This window comes from Serinus canaria, chromosome 5 (genome assembly GCF_022539315.1).
Source record: "Serinus canaria isolate serCan28SL12 chromosome 5, serCan2020, whole genome shotgun sequence".
Lineage (NCBI taxonomy): Eukaryota > Metazoa > Chordata > Aves > Passeriformes > Fringillidae > Serinus > Serinus canaria.
In genome coordinates, this window is record NC_066319.1 from 3,574,264 (window position 1) to 3,598,688 (window position 24,425).

The following is a 24,425-nucleotide window of genomic DNA, read 5'->3' on the forward strand; positions in this document are numbered from 1 at the left end:
TCAATTCTTCAAAGCAGTATTCTCTCTGAAACATGCATAGGGTATTTTTTTCATTGAAACATTTTCATTGGATAAAAATACTCAAATCCACTATAATTAACCATTGCAGTTATCCACACAGGTGCAACATTAGAGGTAGAAAATGCAAGGGTTGGAGGGAAAGGACAATTTAGTAGAGGGCCATCCCAGCATTGCATAGCAGTAGGGCATCCTAAATCATTACATTTTAGAAATCAGATATATGCAGCCATATGAATATTAGACTTAAATAGTTTTGTTACCTATTGGACAGAGTAAAAAAATAGAGCTTTTAAAGAGTACATTTATTTACCTAAATAGAAAATTAGCCCAACTTATTGTAAATGCACTAGAATGAGGGAGAAAAATATATCTTCAATAATTGGCAACTCTTAACCTTTATTATCTTGTTATATCCTATACATGCATATATGATATTTTTTAAGGGTGATCAGTGTTCATGTAGTGTGTGCTAGTGATGTTTTCTGTCCCTATAAATATCTTACCAATCAGTGTAGAAATAATGAGCTTAGTAGTTTAGCCAGTTTTTTCCTCCCCACAGACACTGCTGTAGTAGCCTGTAAATGTTCTTTCCTTTCAGGGGACTGTTTCTATCCCGTTTTTTTGTCTGTCTGTCTGTCTGTCTGTCTTCATACTACAGGGTCTCAGGTAAATCCTCAGCTCATGTGTGTCCGTAGATCAGTAGGTGTGTTGTTTTCATCCTGTTGAAGGAAACAAAAAGCTAAACCTTAAAGTAACACTTCCACAAGTTGTTAACTCCTTTTCTCTGTGTGTGTGTATATATATATGTATATGAAATATATTAATCATTTTGCTGAACTTCCTCTTTCACGGGGCAATTAGTGTTGCCAGTCCTAGGCACTGCTGGAAATCTTTAATCCTCACTCAGAACAAGTGAAGCACTATCAGGGCTTGTCAAGCAGGGCAGGGAGGGCAGTTCCACAATATTTTACACTGACCCCCGAATCTCTGCTCCATGGGCTCTTGTTGGTCCCTGTCTCACACAGCAGCAGGACAGGACCCTCCTGTGGGCTTCTCTGCCTTAAAGCTGTTCCCCTTGCTTCTGCTTTGCCTGCTATTTTAATGAAAGGCTTGCTATTCTTACTTCTGGCTTTCATTTTCCTGGCAGAGGCAGGTTTGAGAAGCTGTGCTCTGCTTGGCCTCATGAAGGTCCGTAAGGATGAGCTGGAAATTTGGCTCCCACATCTGGGTGGGGCTGAGGCACCTTCCCTGGGTGCAAAAGGAACCTAAGTCAGCATCTCCCTTGGGAATTTTGTGTTTCTGTTGGGATAAATCACTCCGGGTCTCTCTTAACCAATATTCCCTCGCATCTTGATTTGATTTTTGGAGTCCAAGCCAATGTGTCCTGGCTAACACTGTCATTTAAAAACAACAACTCCTATCTGTAGGTTTGGTCCTCCTTGAAAAAGGGAAAACACAGTCCAATGGTTTGAGAGCACTGAATCCTTTCACTTAGAGGCTTGTCTCGAGGCATGCCTTGGAACTGGGATTGCACATTGCCATGGAGTTCCCTCGGGGTGAGGATGTCAGTTTCTGCCTACCTGAATGATGAAAGAGATATCATTTGAAGGAATACTGCTGGGATAGGATATCTTTTGGCTTGGATTACCAAACCAGACTGCATATGAAATTGCAACTGAATTGCTTTCCATGATTTATGTAATTAATCTGCTTGCTTTTAATTTAGATGTTGTTCCTGTGCCTGCTAAGTCATTAGCACAGGATTAGGCTTGAATTTGAAACTCTGTAAACAGATGATTGTGATTTTTTTTTGCTAGCTGATCTTTGTTTTCAGCTTTGACCCCATTGCCAGGCTTGCAAAAACCTTTGGAAAAGGGGAGAAATGCATACAAACATCACAGAAGATGTAAAGTTTTCACTAAATGTGAAAGGCAGGGTATTATTTTGGTCACATGAGACTTTTTCTAAAGCATTTTACTGTCCAAATCTGGAAGTTGAGATTAAATTAACCAGCAGTGTCTTCTTTAAATGAGAAGTTACCTTGAAGTTTGGGAATGCACTTCATTTACCACGTTCTAAGGAAAGTTTGCATGTACTTTGATAATTTTCTAAAAATAAATTTAGTAACTAATAGCATAACAGTAAAGATCTTTAAAAGAAAAACAAAGGAGGGGAAAAAGCCATATTAGTAAAAATGTGATGTATGTACTTTCAGATCTATCTATCTTGTGAGTAAAAAATGTTTAAATTTGGTGAAACTATGATGCATATTTTTTTCTTTGAAATTAAACTGAATTTCTGGATGAGCTGAGATGCATTATTGTATGCATTAAAGATTATACCTAATGCAAATGCTTGCCATCTTCAAATTCTTTGGGGTCTTCCTAGTGTTTTTAATATGCAACGTTCAAAACCTGTGTTTCAGCTAGACAAGGCAGCACTTTGTTTCCAAAAGAAGGGTTTAACAAAATGACCTTTAATTGAGAAAGACTTGGATTGTCTTTATATGATGTTTCAATTGAGTCCAAGTAGTCTTTTGATTCATTTCTGCTCCAGTGACCACATTAGACGTGCCTCCACACTGAAGACCATTGCTTCTGATACACTGTGTGACCATCAAATCCCAACCCCTGATTGATTTTAAATACCTTTGGTCTTTTAATTGTATACAGTTGTTTGGATAATACCATTTCTTTTTGCCTGTGTTAAAGCAATGTTTATGTATAGCAGTCATTGGTCTCCTGCTGGTTTCTTTTTCTGCAGCTCCACTTCTTCTTGCAGTCGAGGACAGGCTTGTAGGGACTGTGGGCTGCAGACAGCCCACGGAGCTTTTGGACCAGAGGCATCCCAGAAAGCTTCTCTGTTCTGCTGTTGTAAGAGACACTTGTTTCTTGGTTTGCAGTTAGGTGGTGTGCACATAAGGTACCTGAGAAATGGTCAGAGCTTGATGTTCCTGAGGGGCTCAGAGGGTGACAGGAGTGGAGGGGTATTGGGATTTCTGCCTTTGTCACCCTCAGGCAGCCTGTCACCAAAGAGAGAAGGTTTTCCTGAGGGGTGTATCATAATGTGAGAACTAGGCTGGATCTTAATGCTTGCAATATTTTATTTGCCCACAACATTTAAATACATCTTCAGGTAACCATTTGCCTTATAGCTATCTTCCATTGTTAGGAAAAATGACTAAAACATGTTGTTATCTGTCCTTTATATTATGTAGTATTACCTTCTAAGGTAGATGCTTGGCTGGCATAAATTGTCACAGCTTTGTCTGGAGCTGTGACAATTTACACCAGCTGAGAATTTGCTCCCTGTGTCCTATGGCACTTTATTACAGACCCATCACTGATGGGTTAAATCTTAATTACTTGCGTAATGTCATATATAAATATATATATATATATATATATTTACAGGCATTCTATGGGGTACTGCTGCCTATGGATAAAGATTTGTACCCTAACCAGATCATGACAATTTTTTCATTAGCTGTATGTGCAAAAGATATATTGTTACAAAGAATGCATTATGTGTATCTCATGTAGTACATATTATGTTGCTGTATGTTGTTAATTTCAGAAATCATTATTCTTGAGGCCCTACCTCAAATTTTGTATTTATGTGTAAAAATGCAATTTATTGTATTATATATTTGCCTAATATATTTGAATGTGATAAATTAAAATTATTCAATAATGTATGGGCTCTAAAGACTCTAAATAAATGTCCAGTGTTTAAAACAGAAATGACATCAATTTCCCTGGTGAATGAAATGTCTCTTTTTCCACCACCCCCTTCCCCATCCAACACACACCACAAACATCACTCTTGCTTAACACACAGACTTAAGGTGTCTTCAGAATTGATCCATTTGGTTGTTAGAAACATTGAGCAGCAACTGGACACAGCCCTCCTGGGAAAGGGGGATGTTGCACAGCTGCAGAAACAAGTACAATTTAAATGGCTGCTTCCTTAACTATTGAGCGTTCTGTACCTTGTGGAACTATTGATTGCTCAGCAGAGGACCAACTGGATTTGTTTAAATCCTTCTTATCCTTAACAATTCAATTATCCCAAGGGTTTGTTAGACTGTTAAAAACAAGAGAGGTTCATATCTGCTGGAGATGAAAATGGGAGGCTGAAAGGAGGAGCAAGTGAAGAAGGAAAGTGTGAGGAACAGTTTCTGGTGTTATTGTACCTCGTGTTTGAATTCCTGCCACGCGGTGAGGCCATGTGCCACAACACTGATTTGGAAAGCAGGTTCTTCCCTTCCCAGCCTGCCATGGAAATGGTTCTGGTCCAACTTGTTTCACTGTTGGCAGACACGAGAAACTTTCCCCAGATACAGCAGCTGAAGCACGAAGTCCCGACGTGTCACCAAGAGTGGCATCACAAGAGATACTCATGCCAAGAGCGTGGTTCCTCTCAGGAGAGGGTCTGAGCCTGGAGGCTGCTCTAGCTGAGGGCAGGATGTTTCACTCTGTGGTGCCTTGAAGCTCCTGTTGCTCTGAAAGGTGCATGCATGGGTGAAGGAGGTGGTAGGACCTGGTGATGGAAGTCATTCTTTGCACATTGCCTGTGCAGGCGGATTTCATTTTGGGGATGTCTGAAGTTACCAGAGAGCATCGTGAGAGTCCTGAGAGAAAGCTGAGTGCCACTGATGCCCTTTTCAGGAGGAAAAACTGAGGCATGTGGAATGTGTCAAACTCCCAGAGTCACCCAATGTAAGCTAATGATACAGCACATTGGTTTTGGGAGTAAGAGACAGTCATTTGCTGTCACCATTTGTCACTGACATGTTTTATGAAAAATCCTTTCCTTAGGATTTTTCCTCCTGAGAAGCTGAGAGGGCTCAGGAACAAAATGCAAACAATGATTCTCTGCTGCTGTGGAATGCAACAGGTGGATCTGTGATTGGTCTCATCTGGTTGTTATTTTAATTAATGGACAAATCCCAGTCGCGGTGTTCTCTATCTCTTGGTCGACAAGGACTTGTATACATTTCCCTCTTTTTCCTTCTGTTGCAACATTCTGTGAAATCCTTCTTCTTTCTTTTAGTTATAGGTTTAAATAAGATCTATAATAAAATAATATAAATCCGATTATGCAACATGGAGTCACATGTCCTCTCTTCCCTCTCCTGGGCCCCTTGTGACCCCACAACAAACATGGAGGCAACAAATGCATAAATCTTGAAACTATGGGAACAGCTAACCATCCAAGTCTTTTAACTGGTGTCTGGCTGAAGGTGGGCACACCATTTAAACCAGAAAGGTTTAACAGAAGTAGGCCCATGTTCTACTGCCATGCTTACAAGATGTGAGTCGTCTGACATAATTTGTATCTTTTGGTGCTGAAATTCCTACGGTCAGCGTGGAGGTTGAAGGGTACATCTTATACCAAATGGATTAGTCAGTTGTAAGTTTAGTTTCGATTCTCAGCCTTCAAACATTAGCTAACTATGTGTTTGGGAATTAAAAATAATTAAAAGAAAGAGCAGTAAGTATTGCTCCATGACTGTATACAGAAGTAGACAAATGATTTTTCTTCATAAAGCTTCAACTTAATGGTATTTTTTGTGTTAGGCTATTATGTTACTTGTCAACACTAAAGTGGGTACTTTTCGCCTGCTGAAAACTGATTATATCGTCCTTTATTTGTAGTGGTTAGGCAAGCCACAGCGGAGCATAATCCCCTGCCTTTCCACCCATTCTTCCCAGGGTCAGGGGTGAGTGCTGCGCTGATTCTTGGGCCCTATTATGGCGGCAAAGCAAAAATGGGCTCTGTGGATCGCGAGTGTCCCCTGGAAGCCAGGTTTCCGGGGAGCGAGACTCACTTGTGAATACAGGAGTTTCTGCCCCCACGAGAGCTACAAGTGGTGGGTCGTTTTTCTTTTTCTGGTTTCTTATTTCTTTTCTTTTCTTTTCTTTTTTTCTTTTCGTTTCTTTTCTTTTCTTTTCGTTTCTTTTCTTTTCTTTTCTTTTCATTTTCTTTTCTGTGGCGGGGGCGTTGTCGTGTGCGGTCTGTTTCGGGGGGCGTGGGCGATGAGGCGGGAGGGGGGCCCGTGGAGCGCAGTGGGGCGTCGACGCTCGCTGCGCGGGGGCTGGCCGGGCCGCGGCGGACTGTCGGAGCGGCTCGGCGAGTGAGGGCGAGAGGCGAGGGAGAGGGAGTGCGCGGCTCAGAGGCATCGAGGATGGCGGGCGACGGAGGCGATGGTGCGTAGAGTGAGTCGAGGAGCGGCGCAGGAGAGGCGCTAGGAGTATCTTCGCTCATGGGTCTCTTTGCTCTTCTCTTCTTCTTCTGTTCTCTTCTTTTCCCTTTCCCCTTTTCCCCTTGCCTTCTTCTTCCCCTTCCCCTTTACTTTTCCCTTCTTTTTTTCTTTTCTTTTTCTTTTCTTTTTTTCTTCTTTCCCAGGTGGAAGCACTGCTGTTTGCAGTGTAGCTGGCAACTGAGTGCACACACACTCAGACACCCTTGCAGTAGCAATGCTTTTCATTGCATTTTACCTGTGGCACACAGACAGCCCCACAGCCGTTCAGAGAGACATTGGGCCACCTCAAAAATCCTTCCTCAAACTACAAAATGTCACAAGCTTTGTGGCTGGCAGGACTAACAGTTTAAGACCACACAGTTAGCAACTCCACAATAATTTAGGTCAAAACCAAGATGCATTCAGTCACCAATGGATAGTGCAAGAACAATATTCACAGGAATATTATCTGTGCTGAAGTCCAGCTCAGGTTTCAGGACAAATGCTTCACTCTAGCAAAAGTACCTTCAGATTTTTTAAAAACGCCTGTGAATACTCAGGAACACAGTTTTAATTCTTACTTGGAAGTCAGGCTTTTCAGCTATTTATACTTCCCATAAGAACATATCAGAAAGTCAAATTTTCTGGTGATAAAGGGAGATGATTTATTGCCATTAGGGGAGGTGAAAGAATAGTGTTAGCTGCAAGCAGGGGATTTTTTGTTTTCCATCCATTTGCCCTATCCTTTCTCCATATGAACAGCTGAACATATGTGCTCTTCAAATGCTCTCCAAATGTCTGATCATTTGGGCATTGAGCTGGACTGCAGGAAGAGCTACAACTGTGGGACCAGCTTTTTCCAGAGCACTTTTTACCAAGCTGCTTGTGTAATGGTTAGGATACTCTTTTCCATGAGATTGCTCAAGATGTGTTTGAAACTCTGCTTTACAGCTGGTTACATGGCACAAATTTTTGCATGTACCCACAGTAATTTTTTTATAAACAGCATTTAAGCCAGGCTTAGGTTAAACAGATCAGTTTGAGAATCTATCTATGATCAGTTTAATTTGTATCTCCACTTAAGACTCTGCATCAAGTGGAAAATGGAAAACTTGAATTAGATTCAATTTGGTGTCTAGGTAGAAACTGGTTTTACTACCAGAGAAGCACAAACTGATCTAAGCTAACAGGAATTGGACATACAGACCTGCTGCGCAAAAAGAAATCTCTAAAATCAGATAGTAACTGCTATGCAGAACCCTGATGTCACCAGGATGGAATAGATGGGTGTGTCTTCACATGCTGAGGTACCATTGCCTCTTTCTCCTGTTGCTATGGTTATATAGAATATCTGTGCATAGCCACACACTCTGTGTACCATGTGTGCACCCCTCCTCTCACCCAGGGCCTGAGAGCGGGGCACCCCAGCCAAAGGGGAGAAGCTACAAAGTTACATTTGAAGAAAAAGAAGTTGTTTCGATGCACTGGAGATAAATTACTGATGTGCTTTCTGAGTGGCCACCCCAGAGGTTTCCTGGAGTGCATTACCTTGCTGGCAGCCAGGAACAGCTGTTTCCAGACATCTCACTAATTAAGTAATTAGGCAACCAAGTCAGACTGTTTGCTCTTGCCAATGTAAATGTGTATGAATCCAACTGCACCCCTAAGATGGGCATGATTTTTATGGTGTCATCCTAACTTTGTCCAAATGTACAGCTTATTATTTAACATTGAAGATGGCTGGAATTTGCACTGTGCACCACAGAATCACGATGAGGGGAAGCAGAAGAGAGGATGATCCTGGAGCTTGCAACTGTAGATCAACTGGAAATCTCACTCTGCTCCTGTTCTGTAGGGTCTGGGGCCAGTAAACTGCCCTTCAAAATTAAATCAGGTGTTCTGCAGGGAAGAGTATTGCATATAACACAGGCATGTGTGCTCCTTGCCAAGCACCGAGCCAAATTAAAAGGCTGGAGTGAAGAAATACTCGAAGACAGGTTTTAGAACAGCTATCAGAGCAGATTCTCATGGCTCACGAGTATCTTTAAATACTTTACATCCCTTTTACACGTTAGAGGCTTAAAGCACAGTTAAGGGAGTTGAGCAAGGACACGCAAGGAGCCAAGGAACGGCGCAGGTTTCTGTGTCATACCTCAGAACTTCTTTTTGTTTATTCATACGTGGCATAAATTATTACTCAGAGTAAATAGTTAATGAGGGTTGATTCTTAGGCACGGAAAGAAGGGGAAGGTGCCCCAGAGGCACCGCGCACGGCGCACCCGCCCGGCCGTGCCGCATCGGGCGGCGGGCCCCTCTCGCTCGGGGGGTTCCCGTTGCGGGAGCGGGGCCGGTGCGCAGTGCGGGGCTCCCCGCCCGGGGCCGCTCGGCTCGGAGCGCGGCCGTGGCCGGGCGGCGGCGCTGGCGAGGCCCGGGGGGGCCGCGCGTCACGGCGGGGGGCGGGCGGGGAGCCCCCGCTGCGGGGGCGTCGGGGCCGCGCCTGGGCAGCGGGCGGAGCCGCCGCCGCCTCCTGCCGGAGCCGCTCCGCGCGTCGGAGGCTGCGCTCGGCTCCGCTGGGCTCGGTGCGGCTCCGCAGCAGCTGCCGGCGGCCGGGGAGGGAGCGAGCGGGCGCCGCCGCCCGCGCCGCGCCGATGGGTCTCCTCCTGCTCCTCTGGGCGTGTGCGGCCGCCGCCGGGGCAGGTGAGGAGCCGGGCCGGGGCCGCGGGGTCCGTGGCGGGGCCGGGGTCCGCCCCGGCCGCCTCCCCGGGGAGCGAGGGCCGGGGCCGCCGCCCGGGGCGCGCCGGCGGCGGGCGGAAACTTTGCGGGGAGGCGGCGGCGGCGGGAGCCGCCCCGGCCGTGCGGGGCCGGGCATCCCCCGCCGCGCCGAGCGGGCTGGGCGCGGGGCTCCGCGGGGTTCCGCGGGCTCGTCCCCGGCGGGGCGGCCGCTCCGCGGGGCTGAGGGCAGGCGTGGGAAAGTTTTGCGAGAGCGGCGTGCGGGCTGCGCCCCGCGGGGACGGGGATGGAGAGCGGAACGGCGGGGCCGGCGCGGTCCGGGCGGGCGGAGCGCGGGGGGCGGCCGGGGCCGTGTCCGTGTCCGGGCGGAGCGCGGTGCTGCCCGGGCGGTGCTGTCCGTGGTACCCGGCGCGGGGCGCGGCGCTATGGGCGTGATGCGGCTGCCTGCGCGTTATTCCAGCCGGTGCCGTGCCGGCTCCGCTATCTCTCCATCCTTGCGCGACCCAAGTACCGCTTCTTGTTCCTTGCGAAGGCTTTGTTCTTGGTCCCCGAGTAGCGCTCCTCCGCGGCTGGAGCTGATGAGGGGCACGTTTCTGCAGGGTGCTTGTAGCTATTCTCAGGGAAACCACCCGGCAGAATTATCAGAAGTGCAACGGAATAAATGTTTTATAATTAAATTCTTATAGTAATTATAACCTCATCAAGTCTACAGAGAGATGAGGCATAAAAATAGTTGGAAGAAAACACCACCCGTCCCTTTCATAGTGGTGTTACCCCTGATAGTGCATATGGAGATTTTAAATGGTCAGCAGGACCCAAAACTCTACTACTTGGAAAGTTCTCTGTGTGCAACAATTGCCATCGAAGTTGTGAGAGGAAAGAGCAAAATGCCTCTTCTAGAGCCTCTTCTTATCTATTTTATTGGTTTCACGTGGGTACGTGCAAATGGCTTGGTTGTGTTGAGTGTGTTTAAGTAAAAGTTTTTCCGTCCCCAAACAGCACGTTGCACATGTTTGAAGAGATTATAAATGTGCTGCATGTGTTGCATGGCTGCACATTAGCTAGATGGAGCATGGCGTGATTGCTGGTGCTTGGGTGTAAGTGATAAAGGCAGAAGCAGAGAATAAAAGCTGTCAGAGCTGTAAGGCAGAATTAATTTCTTTTAGGGATTTCCTAGTGACATCATTCATAATTATATGGCTTAATCCTCTAATCTACTGTAGTGCCTTCAGTTCACATTGGGCTGAATCCACCAAGTCCTGAGATGATTTCTACTCCCGCCCACCTGCCTGAAGCATTTGGACTGTTGCTTGTGTAAGCCACTGATTTAAGGGGAATGGCCCAATTACTTTAAATAGGAATTGAAAGCAACATCATCCAGAATCGGGCCCAGGCATTGCACAGCTCTCCAGTGAGAGCAGACTGCTTGATGCTTAATTTTTACTTCAGAAATAGATGGCATTTCCAGCTACTTGTTCCACTGGAGAGACACAGCATAACATACTAGATGCAAGTGTGGTTGATATGCATGTCGTATCTTTCTGATAGACTGGGGTAGACCACAGGGGAAAAGGAGACTTGGTTATCATACTGAAGCTGCTGATTTGTTGTTTATTAATTATTAACTCTGCATTTGAGTGCCTGCTGCCGTTTGAAGACCCAGCTCAGGAAAATGACTAGGTATTTAAAGCAGTGTAGGCTCTTGCTAAATAGTAACTGTGACATAAGAAACGGTCTCTGTTTTCGAAAGTATTTTAAAAGCTGGAAGGGACCACGCTGAAGCTGTCACACAAGATCCTTTGTTGGCATAAATCGAAGCCTGTGGAGCTACAGTGATGTATACTTGTTGAGCCTTGGGTATTCAGGGTGGAATAAACAGGTTTAATAGAGCAGTGGAGCTACTGTGATTTATGGGAGTGCCTATACTTGCTCGCTGTGGTTTCTGTCCCCACCCTGTTGACGGCTGTGACAGAGCTTTCACTTACTTTAATGGGTTTGAGATTTGTCTTACTGAACACCGTTTGTCCTTTCTGTTGAGCCAGTTTTAGTACCTACTTGACCTCCCTTCATATTAGTAGATTATTGCTGATCTGAAGAGATGTAACCCCTTTCTAATGAGGGACAGCATACTCTGTTTCTCACAGGGACAGCAAACACTTTGCTGATAGAGAAGTTCACACAATTTACATTGTGCTGCTTTTCTGCTGAATGAAAACCTTAGAAGAATAACAAGTCCTTTCTTGTTTTGGTTCTGGTCTTTACTCCAGGAGGGGAAGGTGGTTTTTTTTCAGTCCACCGATGTGGATGTTGTCATTTGTGGTCATTCAGTGCCTGAGTGCCTGTGGTAGAAGTCAGAGATGGTACACAAAAAGCCTGATGATGTTGCTGATTATCTGGGAAGTTTTTACCTTTGGAGAAGTTTAACTGGGTTCTCTAATATTCTCCCAATTCCAATTTTCTACCAAAATGTGTTTATCCCCATATCCTTACGTAAGCACTGTGTGTGCGGATGTGTCAGCACTCTGGGAGCTTCAGTTCCATCAGATGCCTCTAGATCTTCATTTTCCTTGTAGAGGAAGGTTGCTAGAGACCTCCTAAAGCTGTTTTCAGTATTTTTTAATGCTCTGTCCCTTGTGGAGTAGAATCCTCTATGTTAGCACAACTTGTTATTCCATCAACTTTTTATCCTTGAGGAAAAGGGAAAGTTCTGGAGAAGATTTATGAGTAGTATATGTAACTTCTAGTTCATTCTATACACCTCAGTAATTTCTCAGAGCCTTTCAAAGAATCAAACTAGACTACTTGCTGCTTAAATGATCCAGAAGTATAGTCCTGGAATAACAAATCAATCAATTTAGACCTGAATGTGAAGTCTACTTAGTGGAAATCAATCTGGACGTGCTTTACAGGTAATGTCCTTGCTCCATGGAAGTCAATGGGACTTTTAGCATTGACTTCAGCTGTGTCAGGATTTCCTTCTTGGAGCCTGTTACTAATGATGTTAGTGAAAAATGTAATTAGGAAAGTGTTTGGATTGCAGGCGAGATATTTGACCTGTGTCTCAGGCACAGATCTCGTGTCACTCTTACTGCTGTGTTGAGAGGAGCACTGAGGGCAGGCTGCTCTCTTCCCATCCCTAGAAAAATGAGGTATGCTTGATGAATTTGGTGTGCTAACCATCAAGTTGCCCTGCACTCTTCAACATAGCATTTTCAAACTTTTGGAGTCTGTATCTCTTATGTCAGTCCCATCAGGTCCCTACTAGATTGAGGGGTACCCAGGCTTTTCCTGGGCATAAGCCTTTTATGAATTTCAGGTTTAGGTTTCTGCTCTTCCAGTAGGTGCTCCCACAGCCCAGAGGTGCTGCAGCTGGCTGGAGTGAGTGAATGTGGGCTTTGGCAGCATCAGAGCTGTGCTTCAGAGGCAGTGTCAAATACCTTGGTGAGTCACCCAAGGCTCTTAGCCTACAGGAGGGTGCTCTTTGCCCTGCTGCTACATCTGCTCCGTGCTCCTTTGGTCCACTTGGGAAAATGGATTTATGTTTAGGTGATGAGCTGTGGGCCTGCTCAGGTGGTCACAGCCAGGTAGGAAATGTGAGAGGAGTTTTCAGTCCTTACATCTCCCTGTAAATAGTGTGGCCAAGAGATGAATGCTGCAAATCTCTCTCATGGTTTTGCCTAGGTGGTTATGCTTTTCTTTATTTATTACTCCTTTTGAAGATACTGGGTAAATGTATCAGTTCTAGAATGTTTTAATGTGTGCACAGTAAAATCTCTGGGAAGGAAATAGCTTAATTGAAAGACTTGGAATAGAGTATCTTCACTTTCCTGCATCTCAGTTACTGTCTTGTAAGTAATTACTGTGTACAATGTGAGTGGGAAGATACTAGAAATGTCTGTGCTAGGTATTCTTCTCTATCCTTTCCATTACCTGATTTGAAATAAAAATTGATCTAACTCTCTCTGCCTCCAACAGCTGTAGGATTTGGAATGGATCCTGACTTACAAATTGATATCATCACAGAGCTGGATCTGGTGAATACAACCCTGGGGGTAACACAAGTGTCAGGACTACACAATGCCAGCAAAGCATTCTTATTCCAAGGTGAGAGAAACATCCTCAGCTTTCTTATCTTGCTTCTGTCTGCATGAGCTCAGGAAAGCTTTGATGTCCCTGTAATAGTGGTTTTACTTAACTATTGCTTACTTTTGTTTCTGTTTTTTGGAATTAGTTCTTGAAATACAGATGCTGTTTTTTGTGTCTGCCGTCAGGTAGTGGCAAGGGAATTTTGGGTGCATTTTCAATACTCCCTGATATTTGTTTCTCACTAAATATGTTAGAGTGGCTCCAGTGAGTGGACTTATGGGATTTTTTTCTCTGTGATCATATTCATGCAGAGAGACACACACTAAAGCTGTGTAACTATGAGAAGGCATTTCATGTGTTAACACTGATTGGTGATGTAGCAAGTCTTTCATTAACTTTGTGAAAACTGCTAAAGGGGCCAAATAGACTGTTTTTGTATTTAAGTGTCCATGCTGAGTATCAAGGGCAAGATAAGTCACTTTGTGGTTTTTTCCCCCCTCATTAGGTATTCTAACATAAAGTTTGTGAAATGTTTGAGAATTATGTTGGTTTTCTTTTGTTTTTTACTGACTGAAATTCTGGATGTATTTTTACAATGTATTTAACTAAGGTCTAGATTAAAGGGGGTAGAAGCACTGAGTTGCTACAATATGCTAATTAGGCAGGAAAGACATTTATATGGTTTGAGATTAACGTGTGAATTAAAGCACTATTGGAAACATTTTTATTGTGCAGGCTTCCTATGTTTTTTCTTTACGGTGCTTTAGTCAATGTTGAAGACTCTTTTTCTTATCTGTCTTCTGTAGCTGTTTTTAGAGGCAGAAATGAGATTATGATCTCATTTAGCTTCAGTTCTGGATCTGCAGTGCTAGCTGACTCTACTGTAAATAATAAGGGAAGTGGGTCTGCAATCTTAGTTCATTCTTTATCTGGCCAAGTTTAGGAGTCAGAGCAGAGCTGCTCCTGGAGACCACCTCAGGATTTGTTTTCTGTCTTTTATGATACAACAAGTAGCTTAATTTTCACTGATTCCCAAATTAGTGTCCAGAAGAGCAGCATTGATTCTTTTCATTTAAAGATATCAGGGTTTTTTTTTGTCTTGATACCCTTGAGTCCAGATTTGTGTATTGTGAACAAATAACATTATAGTCATTCCTCTAAGGACTGCAGTGGCCTAACTATGTTAATATTAATAATTCCAATTGCTATTCCACACAGTTGATTGCAACCACACTGATGAGTTGCAATGTCAGTTGGGGTGAGTTTTCACAAACTGCTGGTCAGAGCTGTAGGGAAGAAGCCTGAGATGTTTGTCAGGACTTGGATTGAGACCACTGATGCTGAAAGTAGCTTTGAAAGGTTAATGGTGAAGATATTTTGGATGTTCTGCTCTTTTCTCCTTGGAGTCTTCCATCTGTAATTTGGGAGCTTAGGTGTAAGAAAGATGGAATTTAAAAAATCCATATGAATGGATAAGCTGACAGATAGATGCTCATGGGAAGCAATAAATAAACATTCACAGTATGAAATGAATAAATAATATGGAGACTGTAGTTAGGTACATAAAGCTTTTTTTAATTCCCAGAGCAGAAATGCTTTGTGCTAATGCACCCAGGAATAGCCCTCTTCTTGAGTCAAGCCTCTAGTGTAAAACTTCCTGGGAGGTGGCTCAGGAAAGTGACTCTCTTCAGTAAAACTCATCAGCCCTTGGGTCATGAGAAGACTTTGCTGTCAGCTGAAGGGATGAAAGTCTGAAGCTGCCCTGTTGCCTTCTTCCCTTCTTGTTCCTATCTGTTATTTGTTAAATGTCAGCAGTGTGTTGGCAGCTGTATGGATTCCCTTTTACTAGCAGAGGTGACTTACTTTACAGCTACAGTCTGGCTGTGGGCCATGTCCTTTGGCTGGAACCAGAAGATACTCAATTTTGATTTTTATCTTGCCATACAGTAAAACCAGGATAGAACTTGGAGTGTATGGGAGATTGCTGTGTCTAAGGTAGAAGTAATGACTTTCTTCCACAGAGATCCACAAAATAAACCCTGGTCTGACATGACACTGCCAGAGGAAAGAAGAGCCTGGGAGTTAGCACTTAGCTTCAAAAGGACTGTATCCTCTTGGAGCAGCTATTCCAGGTGGAAGCTCTGCTCTGGTTAGTCCTTACCTGGTGTGAGCAGGTCAGAGTGCTGTGCCCGCTCCAGCGGAGCCTGGGGGCAGGCAGGACCTTTGTCACCTGGCAGGGGCATTGCTGCACGTGGAGCCACGCTAGAATGCCTCTTCCCCAGCAGGCTTTCACTGCTGAGGGTTCCCTAGCTTAGCAGAAAAGAGTTGGTGTGTTCTTTGGCACGTGGTTTTCACAGTGACAGCTTTGCCTGCCACCTTTGGCGGCGTGTGTCGGGGCTCTGAGCTCACATGAAAGCTCCCTGTGGCACATCTTCTGCCTTGTGAGGTGGATTTTCTAAAATGGTTACACTGGAGCTGTTCAAACTGAGAGTGTTCTTCTGTGTGTTCCAGCAAGTTTTCATCTTGGAGGTAGAGAAATGGTAATTTTTCCCCAGTCCAGACAGTTTTGTGTCCAGGGTAAGTCCAGGAAAATATGGAATGTTCTCCTAAGCAATTCTTTTTCTGTGAATTAAACTGTTTGAAAGAGAAAGCTCTGTAAGTTTTGAGCATTCTTTCAGTTGCCTTTAGAGGCAAAAAGAGGAAATGAAAAGGGGGGGGGTGATATGAAGATATGCACAAAAAAAGGGGAAAATATTATTTTTATTTTGACTTTTCATTAGTGATAGCTCTCTTTCAGTAAATGACATATTGTTTGTTACAGAGTTTCTGGGGAGTGATGTCATGATTTAATTTAGCCTAGAGAAAATGCAGAAAGAATTTTCTTTGAAGAGTTTGTGATTTCAGTCTGAGACCATCCCAGTAAAGCTGGTGGAGTATTCTGATTTTTGAATACTATTGGTATGAACAGCCAAACCTCAGATTTCTGAGTGAAACAGATTTATGGGCTAAGAAACAAATTCAGCTTTGTTGCAAATTGTGTGACAGCATGGTAGAACCAAAGTGGCAATTGAGAGATGTGGGTTGCCTTTGGGCAAGCAAATCTGTTCCTAATTCAGAAAAGCACAGAAACCTATAATTAAGTGTAGTCATCTGAGTTGTCCTGCTGGGCATGGACTTTGATTGTTAGAGTATTTCAGCTGGATTTTTGATTGATCAGTTCCATTATTTGAATTTTTCAGTTCCATTCTCTGTGAAAGGGGGATGAGAAAATCAAAACCAGAGCAGCATAAGTGCTGACAATGTGCATTAGAGGAAATGTAGATGTATAACTCATAACTTCAATTCTGCAAACAGTCTGGTTCTTAAGATCCATAACATTCTGGTGTCTTAATTATTAGTCTAAAATTAACTTTTACACACAAACATGGGAGGAGATGTCTTTGTGGGCAGATGATTTGCTCTAGCGTGAAAGGGCAAAGGAGAGTGTGTGGAGATTCTTGATGGGTGTTTTGGGGAAGGGGGCACCCAAGACCCTGATATCTGACCCCCCTCTTCTCACCTCCAGCCAGGAGGCCAGGGAAGTCAAGGAAATGGTAGTGGGGGTGGGAAAATCTGCCTCAAAGAAATATACTGAAAAGGCTAACTTTTCACCTAATAACATGCCTTACTACTCTAAGGCATGTTATTAGGTGAAAAGTTACATCCTACAAACACTGAATGAAAGGCAGCTGCAAATGGTATCTTACAGGCATGAAAAATGAACAGGATCAGAAGAGGATTATACTGTAAACTGTAGATAATACAATTAATGTAAATAATAAATATTGTAAGGAGTACATGAAGAAACCCTGAGCTATGGCTCCCTTGCTGGGGCTCAGTCCTGTTCTCTGTTTCAGATAGCAGGGAAGTAGGGCTTGTCCTGACTTTGGTTTACCAGGATCTTGAATTCAGTGGCAGAGGAAAGTTCTGATGATAGGTAAGGCAAAAGAAGCTGTTAGCTGGTCATCCTGTTTCTAGGTAGACTGAGAGCAGTTTTTAGCCTAGCTGCTAAATGATGTGATTACTTTAACCAGTCTAACTTTTGTTCCATGCTCTGTTTGTGTTGTGGAAGTAAGATTTTATTCCTTTTACAACCTGTCAGCTATGCCTATTTCCTTTTAATTCTTCCTGCAACATCTCTTTGGAGTTAACAGAGACTTAAAGCCTTTACTTTCAAAACAGCTCCCCCCCCCATCCCTGAAAGTTTATTAAAGCTTTGCTGTCTCCTTTACTGGCAATCTGGCACTATTTTTCAACTTAGCCTTTAAATTAGGAATGGTCTTTTTACTGCATATACTATGTTTAGCACTCAGCAAAAGAAACCACCAAGTACTGTTCAAAGTCTGGAGATCTGCAGTGCTTTGTTCTTGACTGTTTCTTGCCTTGTGTTACACAGCCACTGGATTTAAGAGGAACACCTGGCCTGGAGCACCTGCAGCACAGAGTTCAGCCATGCTCCTTATTCCCACTTTGTTCTAGGCACTGCTGAGTTCTTTTCTGTACAGTCGTGGCTCCTACAGGAAAGGTGAAAGAATAACAAGTATCTTAAAGCATAGAGAAAGGCAGTGTTTTTTGTGAGAATAAGAGTGAGACTTGTTGAGTTGCTGATAAAAAAAGGACTGTCCTGCTTCAGGCCAAAAGAGAGATCAAAGCTGCGCTTCCAAGGCAGGTGGAGGTGCCTCCCAGAAGACTCTTGAGCTTCCAGAAGAAGTGCAATCCTCTCTGTTGGTGTTTTCCTTCAGTGTTTTACAAATCCTGGTTTTTTTTTTAGAATAATTCCTCACTTAGAGAGTAGAAGTATTTTCAGATTCCAGGAATTTCAGTCCAAGCAGTCAGGTTTTGCAGTGCTGAACTGAAAGAGATTTGAATGCTGGCCAACTTTGCCACGTTTTGAGGCTGGTTATTGGAATAAAATCCCAATATTGCTGGGTGGAACGTGCCTGGGCTCATTTGGCCCTGGTGCTGGACCAAAGGCAGCAGCTGTGGTGTTTCACCTCAGAGACACCTTGGGCTGGCTGGAGGTTGCAGTCAGGCACTCAGAACAAGTCCAGGCATGGCAGAAACTCAGTTTACCTCTGGTGGAAAGGGTTCAGGTGATGGTGAAGAGGAAAAGGAGAGGATTTTGCCAGAGGGTTAAATCCAGAGTTTATTCCAGGGTCACAGAGCTCTGAATCTTGGTAATAACTCCAACAGAATCCAGACCACATGGTCTCTGTGACTTTTAAGCCCACAGGGATGGGGAGGGAGAGGACAGGTGAGCCACCAACCAGGTGGGAGGGGGAGGTTCTCAGGGGACAATGACACCTGGACAGGCCAAGGACCCCAGGGCTGAGAAGCATCTTTGGAACTTGTGCCAATCACACGAGGCCCTTGCTGGAATGTGGAGTTTGATGGACAGCATTTAGGAAGGGGGAAAGGGGCAGGGGAAGGGACAGGTTGGCCCACCTGAAGGGGGACAGGATATTGCTTCACACTGCAACAGCTGGTGGAAAAGGACAACTGCCTGAATTGATCTTGTCATCACGAGTGGGCACACACCCTTTTTATCAGGAACAAAATTCCTCTGCCTCTGGTAGGAAGATCTTCAGGACATCCTTCCTGTGCTCTGGCAATGCATTTGGGGCAGCAGCTCAGCACTCACTGAATTTCAAGGCCAGGTGATGGCTGCTGCCTTTGCCCAGCTGTGCTGAGCTCCTCTCTCTCTGTCTCAGTGGTCTGGCTGCTATGGCCAAGGTTTTAATCCACTTTGAGTGTTTGTCACCCACATGTTCTATGAAAAATCCTTTCTTTGGGATTTTTCCTCTTGGGAAGCTGAGAGGCCTCAGGAACAAACTGCAAACAATGATTCTCTGCTGCTGTGGGATGCACCAGGTGGGTCTGGGATTGGTCTCTGTGGTTGTTTCTCATTAATGGCCAATCCCAGCCCAGCTGTCCAGACTGTCTGGGTCACAGACAAACCTTTGTTATTCATTCCTTTTCTATTCTTAGCTTCCTTCTGATGAAATACTTTCTTCTCTTCTTTTAGTATAGTTTTTAATATAATATATAACTTAAAATAATAAATCAGCCTTCTAAAACATGGAGTCAACTTTTTTGCCTCTTCCCTCATCCTGAGACCCCTGCAAACACCGTGCCAAGTGTTAAACTCTGTTATGCCAGCACGATGTGCAAGGTGTGTGAGCTGCAGAGCTCAGAAAATAGCCAGGGGCTGGATGAGAGGGAGCAGATAACAGCTCAGGGAGGAAACATGTCATTGCTCTTCCTGGGGCAGGTGGTGGGAGGTCTGCAGTGAGTAGGAGAGATAAACTTTAATTTTGGAATTCAGGCGTCAGTCCCTCTTTACATGAGATAATGAGACAAGAGTCATTGCCTTTTGTGGGATCTCTCCTGCTACGTTTATGGCAAATATTAAGTATCAGCAGTATTGTTTTTACAGAGCAGAAATCTTACAGCAGCAGAAAAATTAGGGAGGCACAACATGGTGGCTGGAAATCTTAGTTCTGCCTTCAGCTGTCACGGGAGAGAGGAGCTCTGGTACCTTTTCCATGGTGGTGTATCCAAAGATCCCATCTGGTGGCAATGCCAGGGGTTTTGGGGCAGAGCCCCTGGGCCCACCTGAGGCTGCTGGCAGCCCTCTCCTTCACATGCTTTGGGACAGTTGGCAAAGCAGCTGATGACCCCTGTACTGTTGGAAAGGAATGTCTGGTTTCATTTTTATTTTTGTTTTTTCACCAGGTATTTCCCACTGTCACTTGGGTTTGTGTCTGCACAGCTGCCCCCTCCAGCTGAATGATATATATATTTTTTTTCTCTTTTAAAATACACTTTGCCTGAGGTGCTGCTGGCCTGGGCATGGGTGTCCTGCACCTCACCAGAGGTTTATCTCTGTGGAAACTCCACAAGCTCCTTGAACATGTGAGCTTTTATTTTATTTTTTAAAGGTCAGAGTAAGGTGTTTTGCCATTGATGTGCCACGCTGTGTAGGCCTGCTCTGGTTCCTGTAGGGGGGGTGGGTAAATTTGGGGTTTTACCCCATGTTGCCTGTCCTAAGCTTCAAGTGATGGTGGGCAATACCTGGTGAAAAAAATTGGAATAAAATCCAGACATTCCTATCCAACAGTGCAAGGGTCATGAGTTCATGAGGGAGAGGCAGCTGCCATCAGATAAAGAAACCTTTTATGTGTCAGTAAAAACACCTTGAGGTGTGGATCAGTCTCTTGTAATGATGAATGTAACCCCATCATGTGGTTCCATTCAGGTGTGGTAGCATTCTGTGCTGCTTCATTTTGGCTGTTCCTTCCCCCTCTTGGCTGTCCCCTGAGGTGTCCCTGCTGAGAATCCCCCTCTCCCCTGGACATGGCAGATTTGGTGCTTTTCTCAGAGCTCATCTGCTCTCAGGGCTGGCTCTGAAGGCACTCATGGGCACTTCTTCTCATCAGCAGTTTCTATTCCCAATTTTTCCGTCACAATTCTATACACTGTTGGGATTTAGTTGTTCTCAGGATGTATCCCAGAAAAGGAGAACCCTCAGCTGGTGGTGGTTCATTTTCCAAAAGAAGGAAGGAGTCTCCCAGATGGTGAGGTCCAGTCTCCAGATGTGGGTCCACCTTTTGATAAATCTCATAACAGTGATGTCCAGCTTCCCTTGGTCAAAACTATTAATCCTTGAGCTGATGTCCATCTTCCTTTCTCAAGCTGCATGTTTCCTGTTTATATATTCTAAAGCTATAGTTTTACTCACTACAAGCAGTATTCTAAAATTATACTTCAAAAGGTTATTATTGCAAAACTCTTTAAGGCTTAACTACAAGCAGAAAGTTCCTGTCAAAAAACAGCATCCTTAAAGCTTTCATTCAAATTCTCCTATATCAACTTAAAACTAATAAAGGTTAATTGCAAACAAAAGATAGGTTCAAAGGCCTTATTCCATGCTTTGTTTTTCTCAGTTATTATTAGAATTCATCTTTATAACTGTCCCATGGTTGGTTTCCACACATATCACAAATACACACATTGCCTGTCTGTACCTGACACCAAACACAGCTTGGTATTCCACAGAAGGTGATGGCAAATGGTGACAAGGACAGTACAAAGAGTTTAACTTGAAGAATGGGGCAGGGATTGGAGTGAGGGGAGCTGTGCCCAGCAGCTGGAGAAGCAGCCTGGAGAGAGAGGCACGGGGCTGTGGCTGGATGGGAAACACAAGGACTGCAGTCCTGGGCCAGGAGAGCAGGATTAGGTGAAGGTTTGCTTATGGCACAGGCAGCACAATCAGGAAAAGCAGAGAAAGTTTAGATTTGGTGTTCCTGTAAAGGACTGAGATTTCACAAGTGTCTTTGGAGGATGCAGCTTGGATAATGTGGGGGCTTGTATTAGTGAGTTAGATCCTTACTTTTGCTGTAAAACTGCCCATTCCTCTAACAACAGTGGTATAGAGAATTCACTAATATTTGTAGAAGGCTCAAATACTCTGCTGGAGTAATTAGCTTGGTGTGTTCTGCCTTCAGAGAAGGATTTGAATATGGTGGATTTACTGTTCAAGGTGTCTTGAACAATAAAAACGAAGCAGAACTTAAGATCCTTGTTTGTTAGTTTTTACTCTTTGTTCTTGCCTTTGTGCATTGACTGTGAACTGTGATCACTGGCTGTGTGATGCTATAATTAAGAAAGGTTTTGGAATATTCATCCCCAGAGGGTTGAGCAAGGATTTCCTGTGATACTTTAATTCAAACATCTGCCTAACTTATAAATTATATATCTATATATATATAAATAATCTTTTAATATAGCTAATATTTGGTTTTTTCTTTCAATTTAATGGTTAGTTTAAGTGAGGCTTTTTTTCCCATTGCAAAAACCATTTTCAGAACAGAGAAGTAATCTGGAATTGAATACAACGAGCTGGGAAGGGCTGAGTGAGATGAATCATCTTCAGTGGAGGAAATTAAAGATCACTTGAGACATAATTATTAAACAATGCTTTGAGGCTTTGAAGTTCCATAAACTACCATTAACTTTGTTAGTTCCCAGAAGTAGTTTTTAAAATACTCTTCTATATCCATCCTGTCTCGGCTGTTTAATGTTTGAATTATGTTAGAAACTTGTCTAGGTGTAAAATTTATCCAACATATTGATACAAAGGTGTAGCTTGTGAATAATTTCAGTTTCTCCTTCAGTATTCCCTTGTTTAAGCCCCCCCTGCTTCCAAGTAAGTGTAGACTAAAATAGAAACCTTTTAATAGTCTCATTAAACAACAGTGATCAATTTCTACTTTTACCTTTCCCCCCCCCCCCATCCTGAATGCTGTCACGCTGCCTTCTGTTAGTTGACATTTTTTGGATTTCCCATCGTGTCTGTCATGATTAGGAGAGAGTTCTAAGCACATATTGCCTCTCCTTGGCAGTAATTTTTGCTTTCCTGGGAGACAATAATTGTGCTGCTTATCTATCTTCATTTGCCACAGAGGGAAGTGGGGTAAGTGCTTCTGTAGCGTGCTAAAAGCCTTGAATGCTTCTGGCAACCTGTTGACAAAGTCCTGTCATGAAGATAAGCAGAAAAGGAAGAAAAGCTCTTTACTCTTTAATGGGCTGAGGCAGGGATGCAGAAATTAGTTTCTGATACTGCTAGCAAGGGTGTTCTGCACCATGGGAGCATCTGGTCCTTACAGTGAAAGTAACTCTGATGAAAGCAGGGCTAACAGTTTGAGTTTCTTGTATCTTCATCAAAATAAGAATATGACAAAACCTGTCTTTTTCATGCAAGGATTTTGGCAAGTGGATACTCTTCAGTCATTCCATCCTGTAATTAGCTCCTTGTTTATTAAAGGGGAGTAAGAATATTCTAGAGCATCTTGCCAGATGGGCCCAGGTGCTTGTCAGAGCTGTGGGAAGTTGGGGTGAAGCAGAGCTGGCACCTGAGTAGTGCTGCCTTGGGGCCAGTCCCTGAGTGGTCCTGGGTAAAGAATCCTGCACCTCATCTTGCAGCTCTGGGTTGCTGGGCAGATGCTGCATTAAAAGAGGACAGAACTGGAGCATTAGCTGGGCACTGCTGAGCTAAAACTGCTTGAAGTGCAGAGGATGGGAAAAGCACTGCTCAAGAATTGGGTTCTTACTGTAAGCAGTGAAACAAAGTGGCCTATTATTGTGTGTTTTGACCCCAAGGGTGCTGATATCCTAAATTTTAAACCAGTTTTAGTAGAAACTTGATAATAACTGAGCAAAATATTTACATTTGGTTTACTTGGTTAAATTGCTTCTAAACATAGCTACATCTTTTGCCTAAAAGGAAATGATGTAACTTGAAATTACTTTCATGAGTTTTCTTTTTAAGCTTTTGTACCTTAAAGAAGTACACAAAGGCATGTACAACCAGACCTAATGAAGGAGCCAGGAATGGACCATTTCCTGTGATGAAAAATCCTGCTGTCTTGGAACTATCTATAAAGAATGAGGATTAGATGCTCCTTGAGACCTCAGCCTTCTTCTTCTATGCCAAATTCCAGAACAATCCTGCCACCTGTGGTGTGGGTGTATAAATGATACACAAGGGGGGGACATTTTTTCTGTTATTTTTTCATTTTCACCACATAAATGTATTCATGTCATCTGTGCTGTTTTTATGGTGTTACATCATTTGATTGTCTTGCCTTTGTTGGCCTATTCAAAGATACAAAGTGCATTTAGGTTTTTATGTTTTTTTTTAAATAGAATGGGCAAAAATTGATTTTGGTGCCTGATGCCCACTCCAGCATGGGATGATGTCCTTAGTTATAGGCTGCATATCTGCTAAAATAGGTCCTGTAATTCTGATGACAGGGATCTGTGAATCACTATTTTAGAGCAGTAAGTACTGCAGCTCAGAATTGGTTTTGCTTCCTAAAAGCCTCTCATTAGAGTTTCTTTGTCCCCCATCCTCCCTGCTTTGTGGTAACATTTCTTAAATTACAGTGGAGCTTGCTGTGGGTCCCCTGTACTGCAAACAGGACCAATTGTACCAATCCCTGCAGCTGCAGGGGCTGGTTTAGAGTCTGTCTTCCCTTGCACATCCAGGTGACTCCTCCCTCTGAAGCTGTGAGGTTTCCATTTGGCACCTGTGGGAACAGACACTTCCAGAGGAGATAAATTTGTGTTGTAAAGCTCAGTTCTGTATTGTGTAGCCCCTTTCTTTTACGCCTTTATTTTCATTTTTTAAAAACTTTTTGCGAACTGGAACGTAACATAAAGATCTACAGAACATAAAGATCTTTTTAGAGAGAAACACAAATAAAAACTGGATCTTGGAGTTTAAATACTTGTTGCTTCC

At 43.7% G+C, this 24,425-nt stretch overlaps 1 protein-coding gene across 1 annotated transcript in view; it reads left to right on the top strand.

Annotated features, from left to right (window-relative positions):
• Nucleotides 1-9,432: 9,432 nt before the first annotated feature.
• The window catches only part of NELL1 (neural EGFL like 1), a 299,917-nt gene continuing 284,924 nt past the window's right edge, over nucleotides 9,433-24,425 (top strand). Inside the window, exons 1-2 of the mRNA XM_050975915.1 lie at nucleotides 9,433-9,505; nucleotides 12,974-13,102. Coding sequence (XP_050831872.1) covers nucleotides 9,433-9,505; nucleotides 12,974-13,102 — 202 coding nt within the window. The remainder of the gene's footprint in view (nucleotides 9,506-12,973; nucleotides 13,103-24,425) is intronic.